Source organism: Mus musculus, chromosome 2 (assembly GCF_000001635.26).
Source record: "Mus musculus strain C57BL/6J chromosome 2, GRCm38.p6 C57BL/6J".
Taxonomy (NCBI): Eukaryota; Metazoa; Chordata; class Mammalia; order Rodentia; family Muridae; genus Mus; species Mus musculus.
The window spans coordinates 129,018,564-129,035,858 of record NC_000068.7 but is presented as its reverse complement, the minus strand read 5'-3'; the positions used below and the strand labels follow the sequence as shown (position 1 = coordinate 129,035,858).

Sequence of the window (17,295 nt, the reverse complement as noted above, 5' to 3'; positions counted from 1 at the left end):
GGACACTTAGCCATTAAGGATTTGAAATATTTTGTGTATTTCTTCTGACCATAACCAAAGTCATAAAGTCTCAGGCACTAGCTAACTTTATTTAGAGCATCAGACAGTTTATACTCTGAGGGCTAAGAAGGTCGCATGAGTAAGTCCTCATGTGCTCTAGCTCTATACAAGTACAAGGACAAGCTACAGGGGGCACAATCGTGCTTTTTCATAGAGGCATGCAAACCTGTAACAGTGGCCACTTGTAATGAGTAATTCTTGCCTCTCCACTGAGGAGCAAGAAATCACATTCCAGGGACAATTCTGCGTTTTTGAAGAAACCAAGGCCACAAGACTCTTGTTTTGCTTTTCTTGGGGTTTTCTCGCAAGCACTCAGAATTCTCTTCACACGACAAGCCAGGATTTTATAGATGAGTCACCTCATCTACAGAAGATTCCAAAACTCTATAGGGTGTTTCCCAATATAATTCTGATCACACCACGCCATGCTTTTACCCTTGCCCTTATTATCCTTTCTTACTTTTTTCTCACCAAAATGTCACTTCCACAAAAGGGGACCCTGTGACCAAAGTAACAGGGAGAATAACATAGCGTTCCCCAGTGCTCTAGGCTTGTCTGCTCATCTCTCAGTCTTATAAATGTGAATAGCTTGCAGGCTCCTTCTCCTCATCTCTAGTTTTCCATAGAGTCTTAAGCACACACTTAGAGTCACCCACTCACTTACTTGCCTTCTGTTTCTGTCAATGCACCAGAAGCGTCTCCCATAGCTGTAAGGAGGGTTACAGAGCAGGATGGTGTTGGCCACTCAGGTCAGAAACTCTGAGAACAAGAGAACACCACACTCTTTAAGCCCCATTCTCACTCCTGAAAGGACACCAGCAGGAAGTACTTCACTTCTGGAATCTCTAACACAAAGCTTGCTGTCATGGCTAGATCTGGATGCTTAGACTCTCTAGTAGTTGTCTAAAAGGCCATTTCCTAGTTTCCTCACCATATTAGTTGGGGTTTGTATTGCTGAGATAAACATCATGACCAAATCAACTTGAGAAAGAAAGTATTTAATTGGCCTTATGGTTTTAGAGGGTTAGGGTCCATGAGTGAATAGGTATGGTGACAAAAACCTTGGAGAGCTCACTTCTTGATCTGCAAGTAGGAGGCAGAGAGCACGCTAGGAATGTTTTGAAACCTCAAAAGTGACACATTTAGTGAAATACACACATCTTCAACAAGCCCACACCTCCTCACCATTCCCCCACAAGTTCCACTAACTTGTATTAAGTATTCAAACACATGAGCTTATGGAGGCCAGCCTCATTCTCACCTGCACACTCACTCCTAACTCCAGACCATCATGTCCCTTCTCCATGGTCATTAGTCACTGCTGTTAAATTCTTGCTCAACAACTCTCGATTATTTTCTTCTTCTTCTTCTTCTTCTTCTTCTTCTTCTTCTTCTTCTTCTTCTTCTTCTTCTTCTTCTTCTTCTTCTTCTTCTTCTTCTTCCTCTTCCTCCTCCTCCTCCTCCTCCTCCCCCCCCCCCCCTCCTCCTCCTCCTCCTCCTCCTCCTCCTCCTCCTCCTCCTCCTCCTCTTAACCTACCTGTCTCCTCAACTCCTGACAGGCTGGACAGTGGTGCTATCTAGAAAAAGCCTCTGCCCACCACCATCTGATTCCCTGCGTCTTTCTTTTAAAATGATTTTAAAACCCATTAAGAGACTAGGGGATGGCTCAGTTGATAAAGTACCTACTGCACAAACAGATTTAAAACCCGGATTCACAGATGTGTTACACACTTGCAATCCTGGCACAGGGGAGGGAGAAATGGGCAAATCCCTAGTTGGCTAGCCTAACCTTATCAGAGAGTTCCAGCCCAATGGTAGGTCCTATCTCAAAAAAACAAAGTAGACAGCTCCTGAGGAACACTGGCCTCCACCTGTGTGCAAACACATACATACAGACAGACAGACAGACAGACACACACACACACACACACACACACACACACACACAGAGACACACATACACACAGAGGCAATTAACATCCTCACTGCAGTTTAGAGGCCTTGGTATTAGGAATTGTGTTGCTCGAAACCTCTAACCCAATGCCTTCTTTCAGCACCAGAGTGGCAGCCTATCTCTGCCTCCTGCTCAGATGGACCAGCCTGCTCCAGAGGACAGCAGTGCAGACAGTGAGAACAGAATCACCCAGATCACACAAGAGATGGCCACTGAGGTGCTCCTGATGGCTCGGAGCTTGAGGAAGAGTGGGCAAGTCCTGGTACTTGATCTTCTTCAGGTCATGGTAGTAGGAGGTTGGTCATCACTGTCATCCCTAGACAGTGCTGAAAGGAAAGGTCACAGATCAGTACCCCATCTCTGTAGAGCTCATCTCATCTCACCTCTCTTCTCCTCCTCTTCTTGGCTTGGCTACTATAGTTTTATCAGTTATGACAGGGAAGATAATTTTGCCAAATTTGGAATGTAGTAAAATTAGTAAATCAAGGAGTCCTTCATTCCCCAGAGCGTAGTGGTGATTGGTTAAACCACTTTGGCTCCCGGCAGGCCGCATGCACTCTGCACCCACTCAAGAGCTCTCTGGATTTGAGAATGAAAGACAAACGTATGCCAGCTAATTTTGATATGCCTTGACTAGTTCAATGACTGAGCAGTTAATTAGTCATTAACTAATTCACTACAGATGGTGCCAACATGGTAGGCAAGAACTCACTTTTAAAAATTAATTGGCGAATCCCAAATGGGATACACATGCACCATGATATAAGTTTAGAAAGAGGGGTGAACTGATTTCTTAGCAAGCTGAGCCGAATCACATGGTTCCCACACAAAAACTAGAACAAAGGAACACAGTTGCTGGTGGGGACTTACTCTGGGCCCTTCTCAAGGTTCCTAGCTGCCCCAGAGAGCTTAACCTCAGGTTCTGGGAATCCATGCTGTCCAGACAGACAGGCTGCTCGGGAGATAGAGATTCAGACAGTGGACACTGCCTGCTTCCTACAAGCAAATAATCAAAGGTTAGGGAGAAATAAATTTTGATTTAATTGTTTTTAAGGATAGACAGGAGTATAACGGTAATTGCTTAAATGTTCTTAAGTATGGAATAAAGAAGTCGGGGCCTTTGATCTCAAATGTAGGAAATAAAGGCAAGGAGGGAGAATAAAAGGAATGAGGAAAATATATTATAAGAAATTTGAAAAAGTCTATGCCACGGCAAATACTCAGATTCTACACAGGAATTCTGGGATTGTTCAACTTGGTATGACAAAAGTAGAGCCTGAAACTAGGCTTATACAGCAAGTAGAAGGGAATTTAATTAAAGCTGAGTGCATAGATGAATAGATTATGAAGGCTTTTGATCTTAAATTATAGGTCAAAGAGCAGGGGATAAGTGGAAAAAATTATCTCAGACAGATAAAGAAATTTATGTTAACTTGTTACATAAAGAGAAGGGGACATATGTACCCACACAAATATTTACCTCCATAGAAGGAAGGATTTAAATATACTTAGAGGAATAAATAATTGATGCTTTTGATTATAGATTGAAAAGCAGGGGGTAGGAAGCCTAACCCATCTCAGACATAGAAACATAGGCCTTGATCTCACTATTAAAAATTAATCATATAAAAAAAAAAACAAATCCAGGAGATAGTGGAGGAGCGCTATCTCAACAGATAATATTTGTTTAATTGCTTTAGTTGCTTTGAGTCGTTTAATTATCAAGATGAAGATGATTATAAGTTTGATGGTATTTATGATATTAAAAATCCTTTGGGGGAGATGTCATACTATTAATTTCATTCTATACCTTTAGTGATTTTCAGTTACTAGACCAAGAACATGCTTTTTTGGGAGAGAGGCTCTGTATTTGTGTTGACAGGAAATGAGATAAGACTTTGGACCCCTTCCAGAGTGATATGGATCGGATATGACGGGGGGAAGACCCCCTGAAGATCTTGGCTACAGAAAAGAAAAATTTGAGAAAATCGAACAGGATAGGTAACTTGATCTGCTGAGTCCTCGACAAGGGAACAGCCAGTAACTGGCTTTGACATAAAAATGTCTCTAGCCAAAGCTTCAGCTAACATGAGACAATAAATTTTGTTGGCTATGGAATCCTTAAGATTCTTCACACCCTTCTTCATATGACATGAAGATTTATTACAATTGGTTATTGATAAAATTAACTCACAAAAAGACAGTTGTCTTTCACCTGCTTAAACAAAGAGCAAAATTTCATCCTTAGCTGATCTATGCATCTTGTACAATCCACATGAATATCTTAACAGTACTAAAATTTTGGTACTAAATGGAAGCTGGGTGGCCTGGCTTTCCTCAGCCCCCACACAAGGAAGGAGATTGTTTCTTGTTCAGCCAGGTTTTTTCCAATGCAAGAGAAAAAGCTCTTAGAGCTGGCTCAAGCTAAAATGAGTACACTTTCATGCAGAAGTAGGTTGAGCCAAGAAAGCTTGGGGCAAGCATTGTGATTTGTCCCTGGAGTCTCAGGAGAAACTTATGAAGCCAGGGTTTTCCTACTTTTAACATTTTTATCTCTGATATAGACCAAAGATCAGCTCATTGCCTCTGCCAGGAAAGTCTCAGCTTCTGGAAAAGACTTCACCAGACTCATTCACATCATTGCTAAGAACTGCATAGATCAGAGATGCTCTCAGGAGCTTCTGTGTATGGTGGAACAGATTCAAACCATGAGCAGCCAGCTCAGCATCATCTCCAGGTAGGAAGCAGCTTGGGGATGCATAGGGATGGAAGGGGAGTCATGTGTATATGTTTAATGATTTACTGCCCTAGAGTGGTCACTGGTCCCTCCCCTCAGAACACGGGTCCTTACTGCAGTGGCACTACTATGCTCACAACACTTCAAAGGTAGTTAGCATTCTGCACAAGTGACTGACACCCTTTCTTTATAAGTGTGTAAATTTTGACAATTTCCTCCGTTTTTATATTAATCATATCTAATGAAAAAGCCAACTATTTTTTAAAACATGGTGCGCAGTGACATTTTGGACAGTGACAGACTTCGTATGTGATTGTGGCTCCATAAAAGTAATCATGTAATGACAGCACAGACATCTTCGTTTGTGGAGGCACACTCTGTAATGTTCACACAAAGACAAAATCAGCCGACAGCTCAGTTCTTAGATGGATTCCTATCACTGATTTCTGGGCTGTACATTAATAGCAATCAATCAGGCTGGGCATGGGGGCCATATAATCTCAGCACTTGGAAGTAGAGACAGGAGGATCAGGAGTCCAAGGTCTGCTTTGGCTCCATAGTAAGTTCAAGTCTATTCAGGCTACACAAGACCCTCTCTCAACAAAGATACAATGGGTGAAAACAGGAAAACCACCAGCAGGAAGCATGTGCTAAGGTCAGCTCATCTATCAACTGGAGTGGCAGTACACACTTATAATCCCAGCATTTAAGAGGTAGAGGCAGAAGTTCAAGGCCATCCTTGGTTACATAATGAGCTTGAGGTCTGCTTGGGCTAAATGAGACTGTCTCATAGCATCATCCCAAAATATTAAGCCATTTAATATGCCTCAATTCTGGAGATGAGTCATTTTCATTAATTGCCTTCCTATAACAGCTCTTCTGTTGATATACATTACACATCATAAAAGAGTTATAAAAGTTTTAGTTCAGCCTGAGTCCATCAGACCCTGCAGTAACACACTGACTAATAATAAGGTCTCATTGTGACAGTCTTACCTACTGTAAGACTTGGATGTTAAAACTACTGTCAATTGTGAATGAAAGGTCTTAGATATGATACTGGATACCAAGACAGACATGGTTCCTTGAGGCTGTAATTTTAATGCCATGGACAGACAGACAACAGCATAACAGGGGCTGTGAAGACAGAAATAAGAGCCCGAAGGGCAGAAAATGGGAGTCTCTTCTTACACATTTCACAGCATGAGCCTACAGCCCGGCTGGTTCTCAGGCAGGGGCAGGGAAGAGAGTTCAGAGCAGGATGGGTGGTACCAATACTCACTTTGATATAAGCTCACTTCCCCAGTGTATGATCCTAGATCTAGCATCCAGAAGTCTTTTAGCAAGGGACCCATACAGCTGCATTACATTCTCATGGGTGAAAAATAAAAATAACATTGCTCAAAACAATATGCATTTTTTACATTTTGTTTATTCACTCATTCATTTATTTAGTGTACATACACATGCACGTCCGTGCCAGGGAGCACATGTGGAAGTCATAGAACAACTTGCAGGGTGGCTCAGAGGGTAAGAGCACAGACTGCTCTTCCAGAGGATCCAGCTTTGATTCCCAACACCTACCTGGTGGCCCACAACTGTTAACTCCAGATCTAGATTAATGGCACCTTCTTGGATACCAGGCACCCAGGTGGCATATGTGTATACATGCAGGCCAAATGCCCATACATATATAAATCTTTTAAAAAACAGTAATAAAACTTGGAAACTGTTCTTTAGTAAATATTTCAGATACATAATCATCTCAAGATTAGATACCGATATTTTTTTCTATTTAAGACATAGACATAAAAATGACCACCACAGCAAATTAGCTTTTATACTCAAAATGACACACACACACACACACACACACACACACACACACACCCCAGACACAAGAGGCACAGTGCCAAGCAGGGAGGGCTACACAAGAAAACTTACCTGTGTCAAATGGCAGGAGCTGGGGAAACAGGCAGAAGCATTCCCCGTGGTTCTCATGGGAATGAATGCACAAGGCCAAATGAGCAGGCCAGGCATATGCAGGAAGGATGGTTGAATATGGAAGGTCTGTTTGCAGGTAAGCCATTCATTCACAATTTCTGGGAACTGCTGAGTCATAAGGAAGGCAGTCCCTCCAGTATCAGCCAAGTCCTGAATACAGCGTGTACCAATTTTATCCATTCATGCTTCCATTGCAGTTGGTGTCTGTCCTGCGACCTCTCTCTAGTTATTACCATTAGCAGCACACTCTTTGTTTTTGCTGGAGATGCTGTGTGACTCTGGTGTCTGCTCTGTGACTTCTTTCCAGGTGTCTCTATTAGCATCATACTCTTTTGTTTTTGCTATAGATGCTGTGTGACTCACCTTTTCTTGGCATTAAAAGACTTATCTTGGCATTAAAATAAGATTTTCATTTAAAAATGCTAAATTAAGCCCTCAGAACAGTCTTCCTGTGGAATAGAAAGGTAACTCAGTTGGTAACACGTGTGCATGAACAGGACCTGATCTTGGTTCCTAGCACTCATTTAAAAGCTGGGTGTGGTGATGCATACTTCTAACCCAGGGCTGAGGAGGTAGACATGGTGGTCTTCATACATTGCAACTCTAGCCAAACCTGTAAGCCGCTCCAGGCCCAGCTAGAGGTGCTGTCTCAAAAACAACAACAACAAAACCAAAAAACAAAGAAACGAAGAAAGAAAAAGAGAAAAAAAAAGTGGAAATCAACCGAGGAAAACACCTTACACTGATCTCTGATGCAAGTGTACACACACACACACACACACACACACACACACCCCTGAATATTGTCATCAAAGCTTCCCAGCTTTCTATATGGGGCTTACATTGTGAATTCTGGTATTTATTGGTGACTGTCTTTTAACCTGGGATAAAGACTTCTTTCTTCCCAATTCTCCCAGTGTAAAGGCCTCCCTGACGAGAAGCAAGTCCTCAGAGGAGCTCCTTGTTGACAATGCACAGAGGCTCCTCCAGGCTGTCTCCAAGACCGTGAGCGCTGTGGAAGCTGCATGTCTTCGGGTGAGGCTCCACAGGGACCTGTCAAATGGCAGGCTGTCAGGAGGGTACATTCTCTCAGCTTTTCAACTCTGCCACTTTAGCTGTCTCCAATCCTCAGATGAGCCTACCACAGCATTCTGTGCAGCTTTTGCTGTTTTCTTCCGTCTCCAGTGTTCCCCTTTGTTTAGTTAGCAGAACACATTCTTTTTGTTTTTGAGATAACATCATAGATAGCCTATTGCTGGCTTCGAACTTAATACATAGCTCAGTCTGACTTTAACTCAGGATTTTTTGCCTCAGCCTTCTGAGTGCTGAGATTATGAGAATACACTACCAAGCCTGGACCCATGTATGTATGTATGTATGTATGTATGTATGTATGTATGTATGTATTTTTTTGTCTTTTGTAGGATTTGTCATTTACCTGTGGATTTTTGTCCACATTTTAATTAAAGTCACAAAGATATTAATTGTAGGTGTTTTTAAAAATCTTCTTTTCTGATAACATGGCTCAGATATGACTCTAGTTGATTTGGGAGGTTTGATTTTTGTCTTATTTCTTGACAGTGGGTCACAAACATAGGGGTGTTTTGTCTCATTAACTTTCCATTGGAAACCTGACATTACATGTAGATTTGTAGATACCAAGTAAGATATCTGTCTGTCTCTGTCTGTCTGTCTGCCTGTCTGTCTGTCTCTTCCAGGCCTAGTGTAGGAGGTGAGGCCATCTTGTCAGGCATTGGCTTGAGCTGGGGTTTATTGTTGAGATCACTATGAGAGTATCAGCTTGCTAGCCTTAACTAACTTGTGTTGAGTTTACTGTCCTTTCCTCAGTGACTGGAGGCTTTTATTCAATAGATAAACAGATCTTGGGAGGGGTTGCTCCTGTCCCCAAAGCCTGCATCTCAGACAGATGTTCTCAGTCCTCTGACCCAGACTGAGCCTTTCTCATGAGCATCAAGGAGAGGCCTTGACAGCAGACCCTGAGTGTACAAGGACCTTCCTTGTGAATGAGTGCTATGCTCACACTAATCTACATTTGGACCTTAGCGATTTGTTAATTTTATTTTTCAGTCCTGGAGGTCAAAGCCAGTGCCCTCAAGATGCTAGATAGGGACTCTAGCTACTGAGTTACATCCATGTCCCTTTTAAAATGATTCCCTAAATCTCTTATTCAATTACATAGCTGCCCTGTCTCCCTCCCATGCTGAGTCTCAATGTAAACCAGTGCTATTCCCATCTTTCCTCAGAGTTAACTGCTTTCCAATACATCTGAGCCTGGACAACTTCAAGCTCAGCTCTCCATTAGATTAAAAAAAGCATAATTTTGTGTATTGTCTGACTTTGTCTCATTTTTTCTGGCTTCCCATTAAATGACAGCTGCAGATAGACATTGTTTGAATGCCTAAAAGAATACCTCCTCTGGGTGTTAACACTAAGACTCTGGATATGGAAGCAGGCAGATTTGAAGTTCAAGATTATTTTTAGGTACACAACGAATGGGAGGCCAGCCTGAGCTACATGAGACCTTGTCTCAAAGGAAATACACACACACACACACACACACACACACACACACACACATTTCTTAGGCCGTTCTGTGTGAGGCCTACCTCTGTCCTCATCACTCTCCCAGGCCTGGCTGCTTCTCCTTCAGCCCTGAACTTAAATCCTAGCTCCTCTGAAGGATGAAACACTTCCACTGTATGGATGCCTCTCTATTTATGATGGACTTATGGCCCCTACAAACCCCATGAATTGAAAATACAGTTAAGTCACAAATACATTCGCCAGACATGGTAACTCACACCTGTAATACCACTGTCTCCAGGCTGAGGGAGGAGGATTGGAAGTTGAAGGCCAGACTGGGACACAGAGTGATGAGACCTTTTCTAAAAAAGGAAACAAAGAAGGGGAAAAACAGCTTAATAAAAACATAGACAATGCATTAATAGTTTACCCTAATTTTAAAAATTGCTTTTTATTTTATGAGTATGAATGCTTTGCCTGCAGACATGTCTATGCACCACATGTGTGCTTTCCCCTCAGAGGTCATAAGATGGCATCAGATCCCCAGGAACTGGAGCTACAAATAACTGAGCCAGCATGTGGGTGCTGGGAATCTAACCCAGGTACTCTAGAAGAGCAGCCACTTCTCTTAACTGCAGAGTCATGGCTCCAAGCCCTCACCTAATAGGAACAGCTTAAGACATAATTGTATTTCAAAAGCTGAAATATTGTGAATTGGTAATCATAAGTCAAGAACCATCTGTAATATAGACTAAATCATACCCAGCTTCCTGCTTTAGTTCTTCATGTGTAAGATGCAAACAGCAGAAGAATTTAGATGGGATTATTTTTTAACGTGTGTAGGTGCTTTGGCCTGTGTCTATGTCTGTGCACCACATGCTTGCCCGGTGCCTGCGGAAGCCAGCAGAGAGCACTGGATCCCCTGGACCAGGAGTTAGAGGTGTTTGTGAGCTGACAGATGGGTGCTGGGTCCTCAGGAAGAGCAACCAGTGTTCTTAACTGCTGAGAGCAAATTTAGAAGAATTGGCTGTTTTCAGAACATTTCAGTGGGATAAATATAAAAGCTTTTCTACTTCTCATTGCTTTTCCAGGTGGGTGGCCTCCACTTGCCTTCAAACACAATAGTTTGATGGTGTAAAACGAGAGCTGTCATACCAGAAAGGCAGCCCTAACACTCTAGAAGGAACCTTGTAAGAGCCAGTTCCAACTGGTGGCCCTGAGAACATGTGTTCAGCATCCCCAGCCACTAGTGAGTACCGACTTCAGCTCTGAGCTGCAGGTTCCTTTCACTCTTGCAGGGATTGAGATGGCCTTCCTCAGATCCAGAGGAGCTGGAGGTCGCTGCCTTCTGCACCCAGTGGAAGAGGAAACTACTGCAACACCGACTTCAAGAAGCCTCAAACGAAGACTGTGATGAGCTGGGTTTACGAAAAAGGAGCACAAGGAAACTCCCAGCCTTGGCGGCCCTGGTCCAAGAAGCATTGTAAAGCTGAGGAGGAGTCTCCCAGTCGACCTGTCTTGAGCAAGACTTTGGCAGCTTGTGAGGCCAGCCTCTTGGGCTGAGTCGGAGACGTAGGTATGTGAGGCCAAGGCCTGCTCTTACAGAGCTTCCCTGACAGCATTCCTGGTTAGACATTCACTGGCATTGACTTAACAGGGAATGCTCCTGTCTGTCCGTGGTACAGAGAGATTTTAAAAAGAACAGCAGACGCTGGAGTGAAGGTGCTCAGAAGAGAGGCCTGTTGGTTTCCTGTTTGGCCCATCCATTCTTTCACTCTTCTGCTCACTGTCTTTTAAGCCACTTTGTTAATTCTCATATCATTCATACACTTAAAGTATATATATCCCTTAACGGTTTTTAATGCTCAAAGAGTTATGCAAGCATCAACACAATAAGGCAGTTCTAGAATATTCTAGTCATGCCCAAGAAAGTCTGCCCCGTGGTCTTCTCCTCTTACCCTGGCTTAGTAGCTGTTAATAACTTTCTGTATTTTTATTTTATAGATTTATTTTATAGATTTATAGACTGGACACTTCCTATAAGTAGAATAGTAAAGTACTTTTCTGTGGCTGGTTTACATGCTTCAAATAGATTCTGAAAGTGCATTTGTATTGGCACTTCTTTTCTTCCTACTTTAGGGACACACCACATCTTACTTACCTACTCAGCAATGGCTGGACATTTGGGTTCTTTCCAATTTTGACTATTCTGAATAAAATTACTATGAACTTAAGTTATTGAACTTACTTGAATGGTGCTGTGGATAATACTTCTGTGTTATTCTTTTTTCTGTCAAACACATAATTACATTATGTCTTTCAGTTCTTATATAGTTAGTTTATACACTGATTCTCTCCCACATTATTGTGGCTAGTGGTTCATTAATTTTAATAAACTTCTTAAACAAGCATATTTTGATTTCATAGGCTTTCTTGTATTGTTTTTTTATTTCCTACCTTACTCACAGCTGTTTAAGGAAGAAAGACAAGCCTGTTACTTCATTATGACCGGAGCAAAAATCCCATTGGGTGGCTTTAATGTGTAGGAAGCAAGTGCAGAACTGAACCTGAGCAGAACAGGAAAGCCTGGAGGAGAAAACCCTTAGAGGGAAGAGGAAACAAATTAAGATTAAATAGTGAGAAATTAGACAGACTCATTACTATAACATAAAAAGTATAAAATATAACAATGCAGCTCCCAAAACAATACAGGTAGTTGCCATTGCTACCAACCAGGAGGACACAAATACGGATACAGAGAACCAAGCTGGAATTGACTTGGAAGCTTCCTGCTAGCTAGAACTCACAATGCCTGATGGTGCTATGCAGCCACCACAACCACACTCAGATCCTAAGAGCTTCAATATTGATCTCCTGGCAAGATTTGTCTACTGGTGCAATAGTGAAATGAATGTTTAGGCAGTAACCAATTGTTTCCTGACTGGATCTGAGAAGTGTCCCACAAGATAAAGTATGTACCTGGTGTTGTAGAACTGGTCAAAACTTTATGTTTATGTGGGTCACTGGCCCTATAAGGAATCTACTACTGATGTTTTGTCAACATGTAGTTAAACTACCTTATAAATATTTGTGTTTACACCCATAGATTATTAGTATAGATCTTAGCCTTGGTTAGAGAAGCCTATTCTGGCAGAGGGCAATGGTCAAAGCAGGGACTCATAACTAGCCTAAGTGTTGGAATAAGTGTCTGATGAGTGCTTGGCACCGAGGGGACATCTGTGTCACCTCCTTTGAGGCCCAAGGAACATCAAGAAAGATGGGTAGGACTGTGAAAACTAAGTATGGAGAAAAATATAGTGGGGCACTGAATATGACACAGCCATTACACCAACTCAGCAAGACCAGCTGACCAGTGAGCTCCAGAGTCCTCATGTCTCTTCATTGAACATGAGCATTGAACAGACTAGGGCAGAAAGCAGAAACCATCTTAGCATGTTCCTGGACCTTGAAGGGCTACTTAGCATCCCTGCTGCAATGAGATCCCATTTTGACCCTAGAGAGTTCCTGCAGTTCATTTCCTAGCAATCCATCAGATTCACATCTTCTAGGTTGAATTAACCTATACCCTGTACATGGCACACATCCAAGGACAGCAATGGATAAAGTTCAAACAAACCCATCAACTTAACATTGGTTGTGTAGCTCTCCACTGCAAACTCTGTAGATGACATGATGTCACAATGTCAAAAGAATGGACGTATCTGAAAGCTAATGTAATAGAGGCTTCCTAGAGTGAAATCAGAGGCAGGAAGTGGCCTTAAGTGCTGCTAATCTATACAGTTACATACGGCATAATTTCTCTGATTTGCTCAAGAGCAATGTACTAGTGCCTCCTTTTTTAGGAAGGCTTGAGATGAGCCCCTTTAGTAAATGCTTGTATGTGCACAAGGCTCCACTTGAAATGCTGGAATTAGAGCAAAACAACACACTTCCAGACATACACTATTAGGAATGCTTCTAATTTAAATTTGGTGAATAGAGATTCCAGTACAAAAACATTACAGAAACTTGCAACAGTGCCATGGCAGAAAATCCCAGTTAGAAAACTAATTACTAAATTTAAAAAAATCAGAATTCTGCCTTTTCCCAAGTGATTTGTTAACCCTTAATGTTATAGTTGATCGGTTCAGCAAAGTGTAGCCTTGGTTGTATTCTTTGGACAAATGAACAGTTTAGTTATTCTAGTAAATTGGTGTAAATAAACCTCCCCAAATGATTCAGTATAAGCAGAATTTCTCCAAAACTTGACATACAATCTGGGGAAATTAAATAACAACACTGGAAACTTCCAACAAAATACTTTGTCCTGAGTAGGGATAGCCTGGGTTTCAGGCCAGATGGATGGTGTTTGTGGGTCTGATAGCAAGCAGATTGCCAAGTCTGGACATCTTGTCCCCTGCAGCAGAGCCCTTGTGAACAGGGGCCACCAGACACCCTACTCTTATGCACGCTTGAAACTCCATGTGATCCCTGAACCTTGGGTCTATGCTGAGCCCCTTTCTGAATGAGGTGGCTGGGGCAGCAAGCATAGCATAAGCAATGTAAAATCGTCTTAAAATTTGACAGGTTAATATACAAATAACTACTTCTTTTAAAAACATTTTAAATTTATTTATTTATTTATATTTTATGTACATTGATGTTTTGCTTATATATCTATGTGAGGGTGTCAGATCCTGGAATTACAGACAATTGTGAGCTGCCATGTAGATGCTGGGAATTGAATCCTGGTCCTCTGAAAGAGCAGCCAGTCCTCTCAATCGCTGAGCCATCTCTCCAGCCCCCAAATGACTATTTCTTGACTGTAATATATAAAAGAAAATATTATACTGTTTCTTGAAAACACATTATCCTATTTTAACTGCCCCCCCCCACAAGCACCTGGAGGAAAAACTGTACAATGAAGGTAGGTGACATTTTACCTGAACTGAGTGGGTGGCCACACACTCCTTCATGCATGTAAATGTGCATCACTGACAACTCCAAGGCATGATGGCAATGGAAGGCTAGGAATAAACATTCGTTTAAACATTCAGCCTCCGCATGTTCATTTCTTTATAATAAATTACAGATCAACGCCCTCTGATAAGACACTAACAAAATGCAAATGTTACCATTCCTTCCAACCTTAATGTCCTTATAAGGGTGCTTAGATCCACAGGGAAGGCTGGGGAGTGCAGTGCAGTGCAGTGGCAGCTCTTGCTTGGCATGCTGAGGCTCTAGGCTCCATCTCCAGCACTGAAGGAAAACAAAAACTGTTTATATGAAATCAAGAGTGAGTCACAAGTGTGGCGACTGATCACTTGAAGAGCTAATATTTTTAAGCATTAGTAGTATATATTCATTTTTTAAAAAATGCTCTACAACATGAATAACTCTTGTGTATAGCCAGTGTGGTCACCTGCCCACCTCAGTCAGAATCTCTGTTGTTTCTAAGAACCAATGGCTTTAACACTGAATAGATGTCTGTCCACTCCACCCTCACATGCCATCTAAGCAGACATACAACATGGCCTAGCAACATACCAACTGGTGGCTTCCTTCAACATCCATCCTATGTAAAGCAGACTGATCAGATCATTATGACACACTACAAATCATGTACTTCTATGGTAGAAAGTTCTGTGTTTCTTACACACTAACACTTGCTAACCTGGTGGGTTAATATTCTATAAAACAATTTCTCAGACAAGTTTCATGTTATGATCTTAGTGCACATCTAAAGCTTCAGAACCCTGGAAGCACACAGATGTACTATGAAGTCTACATAGCTTAATGACTCTGATAGGAATGTAAGAACATGCCTGTGACTTACATGTAGAAGTCAAATTTGTATTTATAAGTACTTTACCAAAACAATTCCCTCCCTACCTCAAACCTCTGAACTACCGAAATTATTTACATCTCACAGATAACAAATTAGACGTTGAGATGATATTTAGAAATCAATCAGAACAAAAATGTGAATTTGCTGTCTTTAAACTTTGAGTCACTCAAAAGTTCTCTGTTTTTCCCCTCCTGTGACTTTTCAGTTTAAACAAGACTTTTCCACTCAACTGCTCTCCCACTTTTAAAATAAACAGGACTATCAGGAGCGCTAAGGTCTCAAGTCCTAGGGAAAGTTAAAAGTCAAAAACCTAAGTACACATCACTGCATAATGTGCCTCCTTTCACATCTTCAAAGACAAGCACAAAACAAGCAAACTCAAAGTAAGTAAGTACTGTTTACGCTCAAGGCCAGCCACAAATGGCACACTTCTTCCAGCAAGGCCACATTCCTAACCCTCCCCTAAGCCAACAGTGGCTCCAACTGGACTAACTATTCAAGTATCTAAGCCTTTGGGGAAAGTTTGCATCTTAATGAAGAACTTACTAACTGGGAGAAGTAGGTATTTGTTACATTTTTGTGAGAAAGTCAGAAAGGGGGATTGAAGATTTCTATGTTGATAGGTTCTGAGCAATATACCCTAAGCTAATATTTCAATCCCAAATAATTGTGTAAGCCAAAAGCATTATTTTAAACATTGCTTTCATATAAAATGTAGTATCAGCTTATAAGATAAAATTGGCTTATGAAACAGCCTTTGTGACACTAGCTAATAAACTCCTAAGAATGAGTATGGTGGTTTGAATAATAGCCCCCATAGGCTCATATATTTGAATGCTTAGTCATCATCATCGAGTGGCACTATTTGAGAAGAATAAGGAGGGTTAGGAACTGTGGCCTTGTGGGAAGAAGTGTGTCACTGGGGATGGGCTTTGAGGTTTTAAGAGCCCATGCCAAGCAAGCCCACTTTCTCTCTCTTGGCCTATGGACCAGGATGTATCTCTCAACTACTGCTCTAAGGCCTTGAGTGCTGCCTTGCTCCGCCCATGCTTCCCACCAGGCTGATAATGAGCTAAACCTCTGAAACTGTAAGCAAGCCCCCAATTAAATGTCTTATTTTGGGCTGGTGAGATGGCTCAGTGGGTAAGAGCACCCGACTGCTCTTCCAAAGGTCCAGAGTTCAAATCCCAGCAACCACATGGTGGCTCACAACCATCCTTAATGAGATCTGATGCCCTCTTCTGGTGTGTCTGAAGACAGCTACAGTGTACTTACATATAATAAATAATAAATAAATCTTAAAAAAAAATGTCTTATTTTGTAAGAGTAGCCTTGGTCACGGCACCTCTTCACAACAATAGAACAGGAACTAAAACAATGAAATGAGTAAACAAATATCCTGTCACTGGAATTAATTTTTAAAAGTAGGGTTTAAAAGTTACTAAAAAGAGCTTTTGTTAAGAGTTTTGTGTTTAATAAGGTAAATTATCTTCTTGTCTTTTTAGAGGTATTACTAATTCAGCAATAAGGATAAATGCATGAATGGAACTAAAAATTTGTTTCAATTTTTGATTCACTAAAATTTAGCTATTTTATTGATTTTTCAAAAATTCTGATAAAAGAAAATTTTACTACTTTGGAATGTTTTTTATTCTGTCCATTTTATCTACTTTATTGACTTTTTATTTAACAGTAATGTTCATTTGGACAATAAGTCAGAAAATAGTTTCTATTTATTTGACTTTAAACAGTATCTCTGACCCAACCCTGTTGTCCAGAGCCATTTTAGACAACAAATAGAAACAAAACCATTTGTTGCGAACTGTCAAAATTGCTTGTGAGAGCTCTCTCTTACCAAGGGTGCCCTGGTATTTCCTTTGTCTCACAACAAATTCTCTTTTTCAGCGATTTACTGGAACCATCCCAGCAAACACTGCTATACTTCAGAAGTTCAAGAGACTGTGCCAGTGTAACACTGAGTTTGAGTCACTCCATAAAACACAGGTGCTGTTACCTAAGCGCTGCAATGAATATACAAGAATGCACAAAAGTTACGTTTCATAAAATAAAGCTTCTCATCAGAGTTCTAAACTATGGGGACATTAAATAATTAAAACACATGTGATCCCTGTTATAGAACCAGTCGTG

At 41.3% G+C, this 17,295-nt stretch overlaps 1 protein-coding gene across 3 annotated transcripts in view; it reads left to right on the top strand.

Annotated features, from left to right (window-relative positions):
• Window positions 1-11,718, top strand: part of Vinac1 (vinculin/alpha-catenin family member 1) — a 41,769-nt gene extending 30,051 nt beyond the window's left edge. For 2 of the 3 annotated variants that reach the window (XM_030251970.1, XM_001004454.4), the window contains 4 exons: window positions 2,115-2,276; window positions 4,579-4,751; window positions 7,673-7,790; window positions 10,598-11,718. In XM_030251970.1, the coding sequence (XP_030107830.1) occupies window positions 2,115-2,276; window positions 4,579-4,751; window positions 7,673-7,790; window positions 10,598-10,786 (642 nt within the window). In that variant the 3' untranslated portion in view covers window positions 10,787-11,718. The remainder of the gene's footprint in view (window positions 1-2,114; window positions 2,277-4,578; window positions 4,752-7,672; window positions 7,791-10,597) is intronic. The other variant, NM_001370941.1, reaches the window with a different exon arrangement.
• Window positions 11,719-17,295: the final 5,577 nt, after the last annotated feature.